The sequence below is a fragment of the Triplophysa dalaica genome, chromosome 12 (assembly GCF_015846415.1).
Source record: "Triplophysa dalaica isolate WHDGS20190420 chromosome 12, ASM1584641v1, whole genome shotgun sequence".
In the NCBI taxonomy this organism is placed as follows: domain Eukaryota; kingdom Metazoa; phylum Chordata; class Actinopteri; order Cypriniformes; family Nemacheilidae; genus Triplophysa; species Triplophysa dalaica.
In genome coordinates this window covers 4,549,687-4,563,481 of record NC_079553.1, presented here as the reverse complement: position 1 = coordinate 4,563,481, position 13,795 = coordinate 4,549,687, and the positions used below count along the sequence as shown (strand labels likewise).

At 39.0% G+C, this 13,795-nt stretch overlaps 1 protein-coding gene across 4 annotated transcripts; it reads right to left on the bottom strand.

Moving 5' to 3' along the window:
* Positions 1 to 1,553: 1,553 nt before the first annotated feature.
* phf20l1 (PHD finger protein 20 like 1) lies at positions 1,554 to 11,760 on the bottom strand. 4 transcript variants are annotated; one of them, XM_056763023.1, is made up of 24 exons: positions 11,627 to 11,760; positions 10,521 to 10,666; positions 10,239 to 10,407; positions 9,889 to 9,987; positions 9,247 to 9,331; positions 8,461 to 8,549; positions 7,805 to 7,964; positions 7,593 to 7,727; positions 7,420 to 7,484; positions 7,110 to 7,335; positions 6,750 to 6,884; positions 6,340 to 6,522; positions 6,081 to 6,140; positions 5,659 to 5,949; positions 5,150 to 5,338; positions 4,987 to 5,046; positions 4,807 to 4,908; positions 4,561 to 4,701; positions 4,174 to 4,358; positions 3,899 to 3,998; positions 3,623 to 3,818; positions 3,180 to 3,444; positions 2,932 to 3,097; positions 1,554 to 2,848 (listed from the first exon to the last, which is right to left on the bottom strand). In XM_056763023.1, the coding sequence occupies exons 2-24, from the start codon at positions 10,601 to 10,603 to the stop codon at positions 2,706 to 2,708; spliced, it is 3,327 nt and encodes a 1,108-aa protein (XP_056619001.1). In that variant the 5' UTR covers positions 10,604 to 10,666; positions 11,627 to 11,760; the 3' UTR covers positions 1,554 to 2,705. The 4 variants fall into 4 exon arrangements, with proteins under 4 accessions (XP_056619001.1, XP_056619002.1, XP_056619003.1 ...); XM_056763024.1 differs by having other exon boundaries at positions 4,987 to 5,043; XM_056763025.1 differs by having other exon boundaries at positions 7,805 to 7,961.
* Positions 11,761 to 13,795: the final 2,035 nt, after the last annotated feature.

Below are 13,795 nucleotides of genomic sequence, written 5' to 3'. Positions count from 1 at the left end.
GTGTGTCCTACAGTAAGCAGCCAAGCACAAAGTTTTGAGAGTGCTTCAGTGAAGAGCCAGCTAAACCATCCTTGGTGCTGTAAGAACCAATAAAAAGTTAGTCATTTAAGTCAAGCTAAATAGTCATTTTGGACAATGAAGACATACTTGGGATGACATACAAAACATGTTTGGATGACAGTGTGATACCAGCAAGACAATAAGAAAACTCCCATTTCTTATTGCGTATTCATAAGTTTAATAACCAGGACATTTTCTATATCATTTAAATCATTTTGGGGGGGAATAGAAAACAGTGCATTTCCTGGTACATAATTAAAAAATATAATAATTACATAATACATAATTAATAATTAATAAATATGCAGAATAGCATTATCGTATCTTTAATAGGGTGTATCCTGCCTTGATGCCCATTGACTCCTGAGATAGGCACAGGCTCCCCGTGACCCGAGGTAGTTCGGATAAGCGGTAGAAAATGGAATGGAATATGTTTAAAACAGCTGAAATCAGATGTGCAGATACATGTTTTGGTAACACTTAATATCCTAAAATATAAATATAGTCACTTTATTTAGAAATGAGTAGATTGTAATGGAAAACAACACAAAACCTGCAAAACATCTCAGGGGTGGTATGACAGCATATGACAGATTATCTGATTGTCTACACAATGTGGCTGCTTGCACACGGACAACTGTTTGAAGCCAGCCAAACCCCTGTTGAACATTGGGGAATCTTATCTGATAGTGACCTTTCAGCTGTCAACAGTATTTGACCCCTTTTTGGATGGCAAAATGTCAGGCCAGAAATCTCAACTCTTTTGTTCAGGCCTAAAATGTAAGCAGTGTAAATTGGAGTCATGTATAAACATTCTATCTTGTGGAACACAGCAGAGGAACACAGGAGTGGAACACAGGAGTGAGGCTGAGAATCTTCCTGTCAAACACCGTTCCCCACTTCTATAATGGAAAACTAATTTAAATTGCCTGCCAAGGAGAAATATGGTTGGCCAGTGGTACGATGACTCAGGAATACGAGATGGTTCATTTGAACCCAGCCTATCCTAACCCTATCCTCTCTTTGTCCCCTGCTGAACATTGGGGAACCTTATCTGACAGTCAAATTTCAGCTGTCAGCTGTATTTGACACCTTTTTTGATGGCAAAATGTGGCAATTTCAGGCTCAATATCTCGAAACTCTTTTGTTCTGGGCTAAAATGTAAGCAGTATAAATTAATGACATGTCTAACCATTCTATCTTGTGGAACACAGGGCATGCAGTATGATGCATGCACTTTATCGTTACAAATAATGATCAAATTCCTTTTACACAATCTGCTTTTGACTGGGATGCAAGAGTGGGATAAAAGGGACGGTTCCTCCAAAACTAAAAATTATATGGGGGCCTGCGAGGTTCTTCAAAATATATTTTCTGTTCTGCAGAAGACAGATTCATACAGGTTTGGAATGACACGAGGGCGAGTAAATGTCAAAATAATTTCAATATTTGGGTAAAATATTCCTTAAAATGTCAAGAAACCAGTAAAAATGCAAAATGTCAAGAATATTTTTAATGAAGTTGTACATACAGATAATTACACCAGTTCTTTAAATAAACTCTTTAATGTACAGCTGGTATCTCATCAAAACAAACTTCAAGTTTTAAATCTAAATTCTAAAACACTTTTTGTACAGATTAATAGAAATTGAGAGATTAAACAGGCAAATGTTGACCTCCTATGCCTTAGTTTTTGTTGTTTTCAGACAGTTATAAAAACTGCATAAATACATTTCCCCCACAAAAAATGAACTAAATGGATCTGTTATATGCATTTACATCCATCTCAGGATTAGCTTACTTTACTGTAGCAACTCTTAAAGTATCAACATGATAAACAGACTTCAGTGAGAAGAGTCACCTATCTCTGGGCTGAATAATGACCGAGTAGCTGTTAGAAAAGCCAGTCTTCCTTTAAATCAACTACAGCATCCATCAAGACTGTAAATAAACATGCTAAAACAAGTATTACACAGGAACTGCTTCATGAAAACAACCCAGTTGTCGTTTATATGAATTGTTGGCATTGTGAACTTTTAGTGCCAGTGTACCCAACTGGAAATACGTTTTATCTAGCAAGTAACATCCATTTCAAACCTTCAATCAAATCACGTGTCTGAAAAACAGATTTCAGCGGTATGTTCTCTTTGCACTTCAAAGTGACCATTCACCCTTTGACTGGCAGCCGCCTATCCAATAAATAAAGTAATCACACTTGCTTTTAGTAACCCCCTTCAGTCAAAGTCATATTTAAAACTTCATATTTCCATAAGCTCACAGAGTGAAAATATGAGTGTGATGTCATAACCTCTTCCGTCCATTTAAAACTTAACATCCCCTTGGGCATGTGTTCTCTTCCTATTATTACGCAGATGTGGTTTAGACTCCGTTACAGTCTTGCATCTTCCTGTTTCACGCATTCATGTGGGAATCGTCCATTATCTCACACTTTGTGGTGACAAGCATTGTAAAACAGTTTGTAGCAGAGTAAACCAATTTTCTCTCCAACGTGGCTTCACGTGTGCGCACACGTCTACTAAACAGGAGCATTGCTTTCAATCTCTTCATACGTGTAGAGCGTGTATGTGAAGAAACAGGAGAGGGTGTTAGAAGCTCAGGACACGCAATATAATGCGTGTTGTGTATCACACAGAGCAGAGTGTGCTCATCTGCTGCACCTTTCCCAGGTCCGTCAGAAGCTGTTTGATGCGACACTTGAGCTGTGGGAGTCGGGCCAGGGGGTCAGGGGGCTCCAATTCACCCGTGAAGTCAAACCAGTGCTCCAGCACTAAACAGAGAGAGAAAGAGACAATTACACTAAAACGCATTCAAAGAAACGCATCTTATGATTTTTAGTTTCGTTCACCTTACCGTCAAGCTCTTTCTCGATGAGGTCCATCCGACCCGACAGCTGGTTCTGTATGTCCTCTATGTGCGTGAGCAGGTTCATCTGCCACTGCAGACAGTTCCTGGACTGCTCCATGGACCCCCGGTTGCTGTCGTTCACGCAGCCTGACAGTGCAATGGCACTGCTTACCTACACAAAAAGCACAAACACAGCATTCAAATCAACTGTGAAGCCGACATGATCGGAATCTTGATTCTTCATCTTTGCTCACCTCTTCTTCCTTTAGATTACACTGCATCGTGTGTGAAGGAGTTTGTGTCCCCTGCTCATCCCGTTGGAGGCCGTGCATGTGCTCCACCCCCGTACCAGGAGGTTTCTGGTAGCTGTGTTCGCTGGTGATGTAGGTTTCAGGGTTTGAGTTGAGGTTAAGGTGCTCTTTAAAAGGAAGGCAGTCCGGAACACCCCCCATGGGCTGGTTCTCATCAGAGTTCACCCAAGACCGGGCCCATAAGTGCAAACTTGGGTTATTCTTGTTCCTGAGAGAAAGGAAGAAGTGTTTTGTTCTTGTGTCTTTTTGTATAACAAAAAGTAAATTTTGAAAGTGTGACAGGTCTAGAAAACACTTAGTCAACTTAAAATGTGCGCTTTGTACTAAGAGACAAAAAGTAATTTAACATGATTTCCAATTTTATGGTAGGGTACAGTGGCTCTTACTGTAAAATGTCCATCTTCAGCTGAAGGCCGTGGAGCACGTTTTTGACATTGTAAACATCAGACAGTAGCTGGTGAGTGGAAACAACCTTCTTGGCGTTCTGATGTGAGTAGTTCTCTGCGAGGAAGGACAGGCCATACATGTGGCCCTTTTGGAGCCAGTCTTTATCATGACGGTACTTAGCGTTCCACCTTTGACCTGATAAACACACGCAAAGTTTTTTTGTTTGACATAATGTAAACCAGATAGCAAGTCATCTGTCAACGTGAGGTTTTTACCTGGAGGATCTCTACAGATGTAACAGATGTACTGCTCTGGGATGCTGTCCTCCAAAAGCCCCATACACACACTGTGCTGCCAGCACATGCACTCCTCACACTGAAAACAAAACAAATATTTTAAACTATTACTAACAATTCTACATTAAAACAGAGTCACAAGAAAATAAACTAAGAACCATTATACAAGGTCCTATGTTTCTAGTCAATTAGATCTGGCTGTTGCTCAACTGGAATACACTTTTTTTAACCGTCGTTGCCGATAGTTATCCCACCTGGATCATGAAGCCGTTTTCTTCATCCATCTCACATATACAGCGGACGATTTCATCGGCACCAACATCATCTTCATCTTGGAAGTCCTCCATAGTGACAGAGTCTAGATCCTGGATATACTCGTCTCCACTGAACAGCAAACTCTCAGTGGTTGAGTCTTCCAGAAAGTCAATGTCTGAAAGGTCTGAGAGGAAGAAAGGAAAAACCAGGTTCGATTCAGACCACATACTTAAAATCAATACGTTTAAGACTACATATTACAAAAAAAAACATACAAAATTAGACCTTTCTCACACATGTACATTTATTGATTGAATACTATAGCTAAACTGAGACAACCGACAGAAGACAAATTCTTATCTAATAAAAAAATACTTTTGACTTACTCTCCCCGGTGAGGTCGACAGACAGTATGGCACGAGGGTATTGGAAGGTGCTGTGCTTGAAGGCACTGGAGGAAGAACGGTGTAGTGGGGAAGACGAACGCTCCAGGTAAACCAAAGACCTCTCTTCCAGGTCAGAGTAACCTAAGCATAAAGATGACAGCACAATATGATGCTTTCATTGGAGAACATTGACAACCAGTCATAGAAATGTCAACAAATAAAATATGTCAAAATTCTCCAACTTACAGTGTTGTTTTGATTTCTTCTTCTTCTTCTTCTTTTTCTTCTGTTTTATTCTGAAAAGCTCCTTGTCTTTTCGTTCCCTTCTGTCTTTATCTCTCTTTTTCACTATGAAAGAGAAACAAATGTAACATGCGGCAACTTTCAAGTTAAAGGATATGAAATTTGACAGTTTAGTGAACTCACCAAACAACTGACATTTATCCTCCAGTCTGAATTTTCTCTCTATCTTTGCACCCAGCCCTGCTGAGGCAATAAACTTTCAGGCTAAGTATAAGAAACCAAAGACAAATCCATCTACCCACCAACCCATCCGTCCATAACCTTTCAGTCTGTAGAATTAGCTTACCTGCATCCAGGTGCCTTTCCTTCTTCACAATCTTGTCGTGAAGGCTATCAAAGGCTGGAGGCGGTAGAGAGACCTCTGTACTGTCTGAACTCATGGAGGCAGATGACCGTTTCTTCTTGCAGAACTTCAAAGGAGGCCTCGCACAGCCCATGCTGTCCATGTGAAGCATGAAACCTTGTGAGGACAGAGCTGAGAGAGAAAAATAATATAATACTCAATATCCTCTCCTAGTCATTTAAGATCAAACACACAATCCTAACCTTATAACAGTGAATATATTTTCTACTACATCGGGGTGTCCTGCAGAGTTAAGCTCCAACTTGGCTCAACAACTCTGGAAGTTTCTAGTCTGCCTAGTGAGACCTTGATTCGGCGTACAGGTGTGTTTTATAAGGGTTAAAAAGCTAAACTCTGCAGCACACCGGCCCTCCAGGAACGACTGTACTACATCAACACATAATATTCATTCAACACTAAATAGACACATAAACACCCTTCCGGAAACCTACAGGAGGAAGTCGAGACGGTCCTGCGCCTCTTGTTGTCTGGGATATCAGACTGGGTGCTTGTAGGCATGGAAGCAGACGTGGCCCTGGAGCGGCCAACCCTCTCTGGTGAGCATGCCTCGCTGTCCATATCTTTCTCAGTGTTATGATAGTACTTCAGGTGATAGTCAAGCAGCTTTGCTTTCCGGAACGCTTTAGAGCAGCCAGGGACTTTACACTTAAATTTGTTATGATCCAGGTCTATCACACACTCTTTGGAAGCAGAAGACTCATCTGACCTCTTTGTGTTCATAACTGGAAAAAACACAAACGTGTTTGAAACCACGTCAAAAACTCTTGACAGAAACAAGCTTTAGCTGACACATAAAAAGCATGTTAAATCATGATATGAATGAAGTTTATGGATGACAAACAATGATTCATACTCGGCTCTCTTGCATGTTTGTTGGCTTTAGGCGTCCTGGAAGGAACCTTCTGACCAGCAGCTGGACATAAAATAAGGAAATCAAACAGTGTTGACATGTTACCAAATTCCAGTGATATGAAACTACCATCATCCTATTTAAAATCTTCTGTTGATATTTTCAGATATCCTGGTGTGTGACTGTTGTTTACAGTATCAACTAAACAATTCCTTCAAGAAATTATTGGAAAACATCCGCTTTGGTTTGATGGGCAACATACCTGTCACTACAGTAGGTGAATTCCCTCCAACTGTTGATTGACTACAAGGCAATTCATCATTAATCTTGTCCTTCTCTGGGATTGGTGACGGAGCGCTGTCAGTGGGAGGAGCTGGGGATGGGCTTCCCGAAACTGGGTTTTGTGAAGGTGCTTCTGTTTTAACAACAGTGTTCATGTCTTCATCTACAAAGAGGATTTAACATGCATGACTTAAATAAATCAGATCGGAGTATAAAAGAAGATACTTAAAAAAGCCTATATATTTTGTAACTTTTGTCACCTGTATTTGAAACCTAAAATTGCAGGTTACTTTAATACTTAATTTTTAATGATGTCAAATTGACTTTTGAAGACTACACAAACAATAACCCTAAAATAATGGTCCATTTATCTAAACTTGTGTCTCTCACCAGTTTTCTGAGAGCCATCTGGGGGTGGAGGGAGGGAGTTAGAATCTCTCATGTGCGGTGAGGTGGAGCAGGTCTGATCAGAGCTAGTCGCTAGACGTTGAGATCGTCTCCTTTTCTGGGGGGAATTGGGATGAGCTATGTAGAGAAAGGCACATATATATATGAAACATATTTATAGCCCAGATTTTCTTTCCATCACATTTCCAAAAACTCTAGTATGCATGAAAGTATGTTTAATATAACAAAATATAACCAATATATTTGTAGATCTATAGAAAACATAACATGTGTTCACTTCTATTGACACTCCCAACAAATGTTTATACAACATAAAGATGATACATCCTATGGCTAACCCACCATTTCGTTTGCTATCTGCCATGGCATGTGTCAAGCTGGGTGAAGGACTGGGTTCGAGAGCTGTCGTTGTGTTCTGACTGCTGGAGGTGGACTCTCCAGAGTCGTGTTTCAGTCTTCTGGAGCGGGACTTGCACGGGGAGGAGGTAGAGATAGGTGTTGGAGGTTTTTGAGCACTGACACACTGCGATTTCTCCTCTGCTTGAGTCTCCTCTGGCCCAGACACGTTCTGAGGGGCAGAGAGATAAATGTCACAGTGAGCGTACTGCAGCGTTTAAAGAGATTGATAACAGTATGTCAGTTTCAGTTGTACCTGCTGTGAGGTCACTGGAAGCTCTTTTGGCTCTGCTTTGCATTCAGACTCGGTGTCAGGACATTCTAGATGATTATAAATTAAAAGAAACCCCAAAATTGTAATCAACGTCACAAAATGTTGGAAATGTATCAGCTTTGATGGGATCAATGGGGCATTCTACAGATGTTTACCTGAACCTTTACTGACACGAGTCCGTTTACTACTGCACATGTTGCCTTGTCTTCTGCTTCTCCTCTTTGCCGTAGCGGATTCAAGCTCCTCGGCAGCCGGTTTACTGTCCTCTTCTTCTGACTCCAGTTCTCCTGCTATTAATAAAAAAATAAAATAAAAAATAAATAAACGAAGAATAAAATAAAATAAGTTTAAGATTTGGTTCACATACCGAGTTTCTCTGATTCACTATCATTGTCATCCTCATTGTCAAGCTCTTCATCCGACCGCTGTTCCCTGTCCTTGTTGCTGTTGGCGCTGGTGCGTGGCCGGCTCCCTCCTTTACTCTTAGCTGCCGCTGAAGCAGCCTTTACCAGAGCGATCCAGTCCTGCTTGAACAAAAACAAGGAATGATGAGTCACAACCGACTTCGACTAGACACAAATCACACCCCTGGCCGTGGCTAGCATGCAAAAAGTTGTTTCTTTTTAGCTTTAATAATGTAGGAAAGGGAACCGAGGTGGTAGAACAAAGTATTTTGGCGTCCCTGAGCTGCCTGACTTGCACAAAGACTCTTCAAGCAACTGTAAGCTGTGTGGACCTGCTGCTTGTGTCTTCAAATATTATTCAGGATTGACCCCATGCATTTTACCTTCTGAAAGAGAGGAAGAGGTCAAGAACATAACAGCAGAGGGCCACACTTTAATATATACTTACATTTACATTTAGTCATTTAGCAGACGCTTTTATCCGCTTTTATACTTGACTATATGCTGTAGCATGCCAAGAATTGAAAGCATTAGGTCACACACCCGTTATCATGCTGAAAAGAAATGCATGTCTATTAAGCTTCATAACCTCAGGCATGACAGTCCTTGAAAAACTTACTTGTCCTTTTGCATCTTCCGGCATGGACTTGATGTGGATTCTTTTCACGCATCGAATGACTCCGTCGTAAAACTGTACAGTGTAAGTGCCTACACAAAAAGTAACAGCATATCTAAAAATATGATTTCATGCAATGATTTTATTCATTTTGTGATACCCATGTTAAAGGGATAGCTCAGCCAAAAAAAAAACTCATTTTTTTTTCACCCTCATCTCAATTCAAAGCTGTATGACTTTCTTTCTTCTGCAGAACACAAAAGAAGATATTTTTGTGAATGTTAGTGACCCAACAATTTGGGACCCCATGGACCTTCATTGTATGGACATTTCTGAAAATATCCACATATAATGAATGGCAAAAGGGTGAAACTTTTCGAGGAAAAATTGCTTCATAAATTTCTTTGTTCTGTTGAACACAAAAGAAGATATTTTGAAGAATGTAGGAAAGCAAACAGTTCTGTGGCACTTTGACTACCATTGTCATTTTTTCTGCTATGGTAGTCAATGGTGGCCAAGAACTGTTTGGCTATTCTTTCAAATATCTTTTTCTGTGTTCAAACAAAGGAAGAAATGTATACATGTTAGGAACAACTACACAGTGAGTAATTCATGACAGAATTTTAACTTTTGGAGGAACTATCCCTTTAACATGAGGTCTGTTATCTGTTTTTCCTTATTTTATAGAGTTATTTAGGTTTCGGATAATTGTATCGATATTAAAGTAATAAAAGAAACATCATTCCTCATGCACACAGACGTCTGAAGTATGACACCGTTTGATCTTACCTTCCTTGTTGAAACTTTCAATCTTGGCAGGGTAATAGCGACAATCTGTCCACCGAGCAAGCACTTCCTCACCATCTCTCAATTCCTACAGGTATGAAATAAAACAGAATTGTTATATTACATTAGGTTTTATCAGTACATCAGCAAGGATAAGTAAATCAAACCAAGCATGTATGGAGAATGGATGTGCGTGTGCTGTGATTAGGGGAATGTTTTTTTTTTTCAGAACAAACTGATTAAAGAGGTAAAACTTAGATTACTTCATTTAGCATCAATAAATTAAAAAAACACAAAGATACAAATTTAAATCCCATTCAAACAACTCATAGATGTAGATGACTGTGTTTTCACCCCAGTAAATTCCCAGTGATTGTTTTCCCTAATGTGTGTCTAACACGAAGAAGATGTGACTTTCACTAAATGTAACATCAAAGGACATATAATGAAATTTTAGAGTACAAAGTTACACAGCCATGTTGTTCAAAAGGCTTCAAATTAAATACATTTTGTGGATGAATGGTACTTGTCCCCTAATGGAACACTAAAACCTTTAGCTATGTATATGCGAGGAAAACCCAAACAATGATAGGACAAGGAGTTGAGGGAGCCAGATCAAAGTGGATGGGCAATTGAGGTGTGTACTTGTCTCTGTGGCTGTGGTAAGTCTTTTTGGTCCTCTGTGCTCTCTGTACTTCCAGGAAGCTCACGAAGGCGAGATGCTCTCATCTCGCTGAGTCTCTCCTGGCAGAAATGTTCGTAAAACAACAATTAATCCACGAATAATCTCATTATCAAAAGGTCAATGAGATTTTCTTTCATTTTTATGTGAGTAACTAAAAACATCTATACGCTTGTCTACACTATAGCAGCCAACAAAGTTCCCTGCATTTCTCTTGCTTGGGAAATCATCCTAGACATTCTAGATTATAAAGATGAAAATCTGACATAATACACTCTTAAACATGTCGTTGTAGGAATCAAGTTAAACATACGGACAACTCCTCTTCTTTGAGATCCTCTTTGCGGACTGACGGTCTCTCTAATGGCCGAAGTCTGTTGCTATCCCACAGAATCCATTCATCGTATCTATGGCTCCAACGGTCAAAATGCACAAGCATCTTTCCCTCATCATAATCAATCTGCTCAATTCGGGAAGAGTACCTATAGGAAAAAAGACTTTTTTAAGCATGTTTATTTATCACATACACACTTTATGCGATCAGCAGTTATTTAAACTTGTATTTTTTGATGTAGCTTTTAAAATGTATTTATACCATTTCTGTAGGTAGTCCTGGGCCTCTACCCTTGCTCCAACCTCAAAAGTGATCCCTGGTCGAATTGGGGGTTTCTTGCTCATTTTGATTGTACTCCTACCAGCTCTTTCTCCAAACACAAGTCCTCGCTCGTCCTATGAATAGACCTATGAATGGAAAGAAATTATTATATTATTATAGAAGGAAGCAACAAACACTCCCGTCTGTAAAAGTGTTTGACACACTATGAATTTTATACTAATACAGGCAAGTCATTTTGACAGTTTCATGCATTATACATTTACATAGCTAGAAATACAAAACAGCTCCATGTTGAAAGTACTTTGAATGGTTAAACTGTTTTTACCAGCTTGCAAAATGAAACTTAAGCCCGGTTTTTGGCAAGCCACAATGTTCTTCACTCTCGGACAAAAAAATCTTCACAATATGTCCCTAAAACCTGCACATTTGCCATTGCCAGCTATGATTTCACTCAACTGTAAACCCAAGAATTCAAGCAATTCTAACGTTACTCAAGTTTAGATAGAAGTTTGCTGGCTGGACAGTAACAAACGTTACCTAAGCTAACCAGCTGCTGTATTCCATTTATAACAGCCCGGCATACAGATAAAATGCACTTATTAGACCCGTTATGTTCAATGGCAAAATAAAACTTTGAAATAGCAATACGTAACTTTAAAAGGAAAATACTGAAAGAAAATTATACTAAGAGAGGTTAACCGATTCTTATCGCTGGTTTATCATAGCTCGCTAATGCTAGGTGCTGGCTAACAAGTACTCTTTATGTTCTGCTGCCTGTAATAAACTGCAAAGTTTTTAGTAAGAACTACAAAGCTGACGGAAATAAGCAAGGCACTACAATACTTTGTAAACATTCATTAGATTCAATTTGATGCCAAACCTCTACATTTCAACGTAGCACAGCAGAGCTAGCCAACCAGCTAATGCTGTACCAGCTGTCTAGCTAACCTTAAACCGTTCCGATGGGATAAAACTGTTTTTAAAAAAGAAAAACAATGACAGGCCAGTTTTTGTCCTTGTTAAACCTTCTCGAACCATAACAGCTGCATTTTGGCGTGTGCTGAATGTATTTCATACCGATTTACCTTTGAAGATTCATTGAGAGGCTAGCAATTAATTCCTACAGTGTTTTGTATTCATTCCACCTCAGTTAGTTTTACCCAAACTGGTCGGGTGCGCGCACGTACGTGACGCGCAAAATGCCTGAAAACTGAAGGGACGCGCAAAATCTTCTTCTTCTTCTTGTGCTACGGTGGTTGGATCCAGCGTCTTGGCGCGTTACCGCCACCCTCTGTTCCGGAGTGTGGATCAGAGAATAGGTTCACAGACGATCATCCACCTCCCTACTTAAGTCACACACATTTCAAATAAAACACACACACAACACAACACACAGACACAGACATACTCCCAACCTGTCCTGTTACATAATAACAATTTAACACACCACTAACTATACTTTAATTGTATTCATTCTTTCCTTCATATCCTATATAAATATAAACCCCTGTTTCCTTTAAATTCTGATTCCTATTTACTTATACTAAATAACCCTTTTAATGTGAGTACCTGAATCATCCCTCTCTCATCTTATTCCTCAAAAGCCCTCTTTATCCCACATCCTTATTATATCTTAAGATATATGTTATACTCATTCCTCTTCTTGACATTCCTCACATAGATCAACTTGAGAATTTTATTTTATTAACAGTCTCACAACCATAACCTAGTCATCACCATTTCCTCTCTCCTATTTCCCCATTCAACCATTTTGTGCTGGACTTACTTTTGATAAAAGTGCCTTCCCTTCTCCTCTCTATCCCATAACTCTTGCCACATTTGGTTTATTCACTCCCATATCTCACTCTTAACCTCTGCTTTACACTTACTTACATTTTTATGTTTATTTTTGTTAATGCGCTTTTTGATCATTTATCCGGCATTTCATTTCTTGCAATCCCCTCATGACCTATAAATTTAACCTGACTTGCTTTATTTACTTTTGTTGTCACGGATTGAAGAACTTCATACAATATATCATGACTGCTTTAAGAATGGAATGACCTAAGACTTGCTAAAATTGATGAAGAATCCGAACATATCAAAACCTGTCCTGTGTGCCCCACCCAACATAATGCAATTAACACTGCCAGCATATCCACTGTATACACGGCCAACTTATTAGATGTTCTTATACTGATTCCTGATCAGTTATCTGGTACTACCACCCCCAATCCTGTTACCTCTGTTTCCGGGTTCTAAGTACCATCTGTGTAAATCTGAATATATTCGCTATATTTTCCCCCTTAATAAACACTCTCTGCAAATTGATATCCTCCATTGCTTTCCTCTTTTCCTCAAGCATATACAGTCAACCTAAGGCCGAAATAGCTTCCATGGGGCAATCCTTGAATAAACTATCGTGGGCTCCACCCTTAGGACCGTGCCTCCGTAACTATAATGATTTTAACTGAGATTTAGTTGCTGATCTATAATCTAGGTTTGACCAAATTAACGTTACTTTTTTGTTTTCAGTGATGATAGTTGCACCTTTCCCCCTCAAACACCTCATTACATTTGTCACATTTTTACACTTATCCTCCGTTTTCTTATTACGCAAAAGTCAATCTTGAATCCAAATTAATTCCTAAAAATGTAAATCAATGTAAAGTCTGTACTTTCTCTATATCTCTTCCATACATTTTTTGGTAACACTTTACATTGAGGTTCCCTTCATAAAGCATTTATAAATGTGTTCTTTAATGATAAATAAGTCATTTACAAATGCATTATAAAGCAGTTATAACTGCATAAATAAAAAGGGGAATTCTAACGAAATACCTACCAAATAGAGAGTCATTTTTAACTCACATGTTAAAAATGCTTTTTTTTACTCAAAAGCATATTCATTGTTATCTTGATGTTGTTTGTAAAATAGGCTGTCAGACAGGAGACTGTAGGGTGTTATGTTAGTCTTTCGTATTATTGTATACTTCATATCTTATGTCAATTTTGTTGCTTACTTGACCCGATTCTGAACGTCTTACGGTGCCCTCCAGAATTCCTTCAGATCATGATGATTATCTAAAGCAGCTTTTTCTTGATTACCAAGATAAATTCTTCAAACTTTTAACAAATGCACGAAGGTTATGGAAACTTGTTCACGATGTTTTATTAATGATTCAATTATTTGCAATAGTTAATCAAAACCCAGAAAACATTTGCTTATTTTTTATAGTTGAAACAGAATGCTC

What these genes read in the sequence shown, in the direction of transcription:
- phf20l1 (XM_056763023.1), bottom strand. Translation starts at nt 10,603, where the DNA reads ATGAGCAAGAAACCCCCAATTCGACCAGGGATCACTTTTGAGGTTGGA. An exon ending in GGAAAGGCACCTGGATGCAG is followed by an intron (nt 5,047 to 5,149) that starts GTAAGCTAATTC and finishes TTATTGCCTCAG; the next exon opens with CAGGGCTGGGTGCAAAGATA. An exon ending in CATCTGTAGAGATCCTCCAG is followed by an intron (nt 3,819 to 3,898) that starts GTAAAAACCTCA and finishes TGTGTTTATCAG; the next exon opens with GTCAAAGGTGGAACGCTAAG.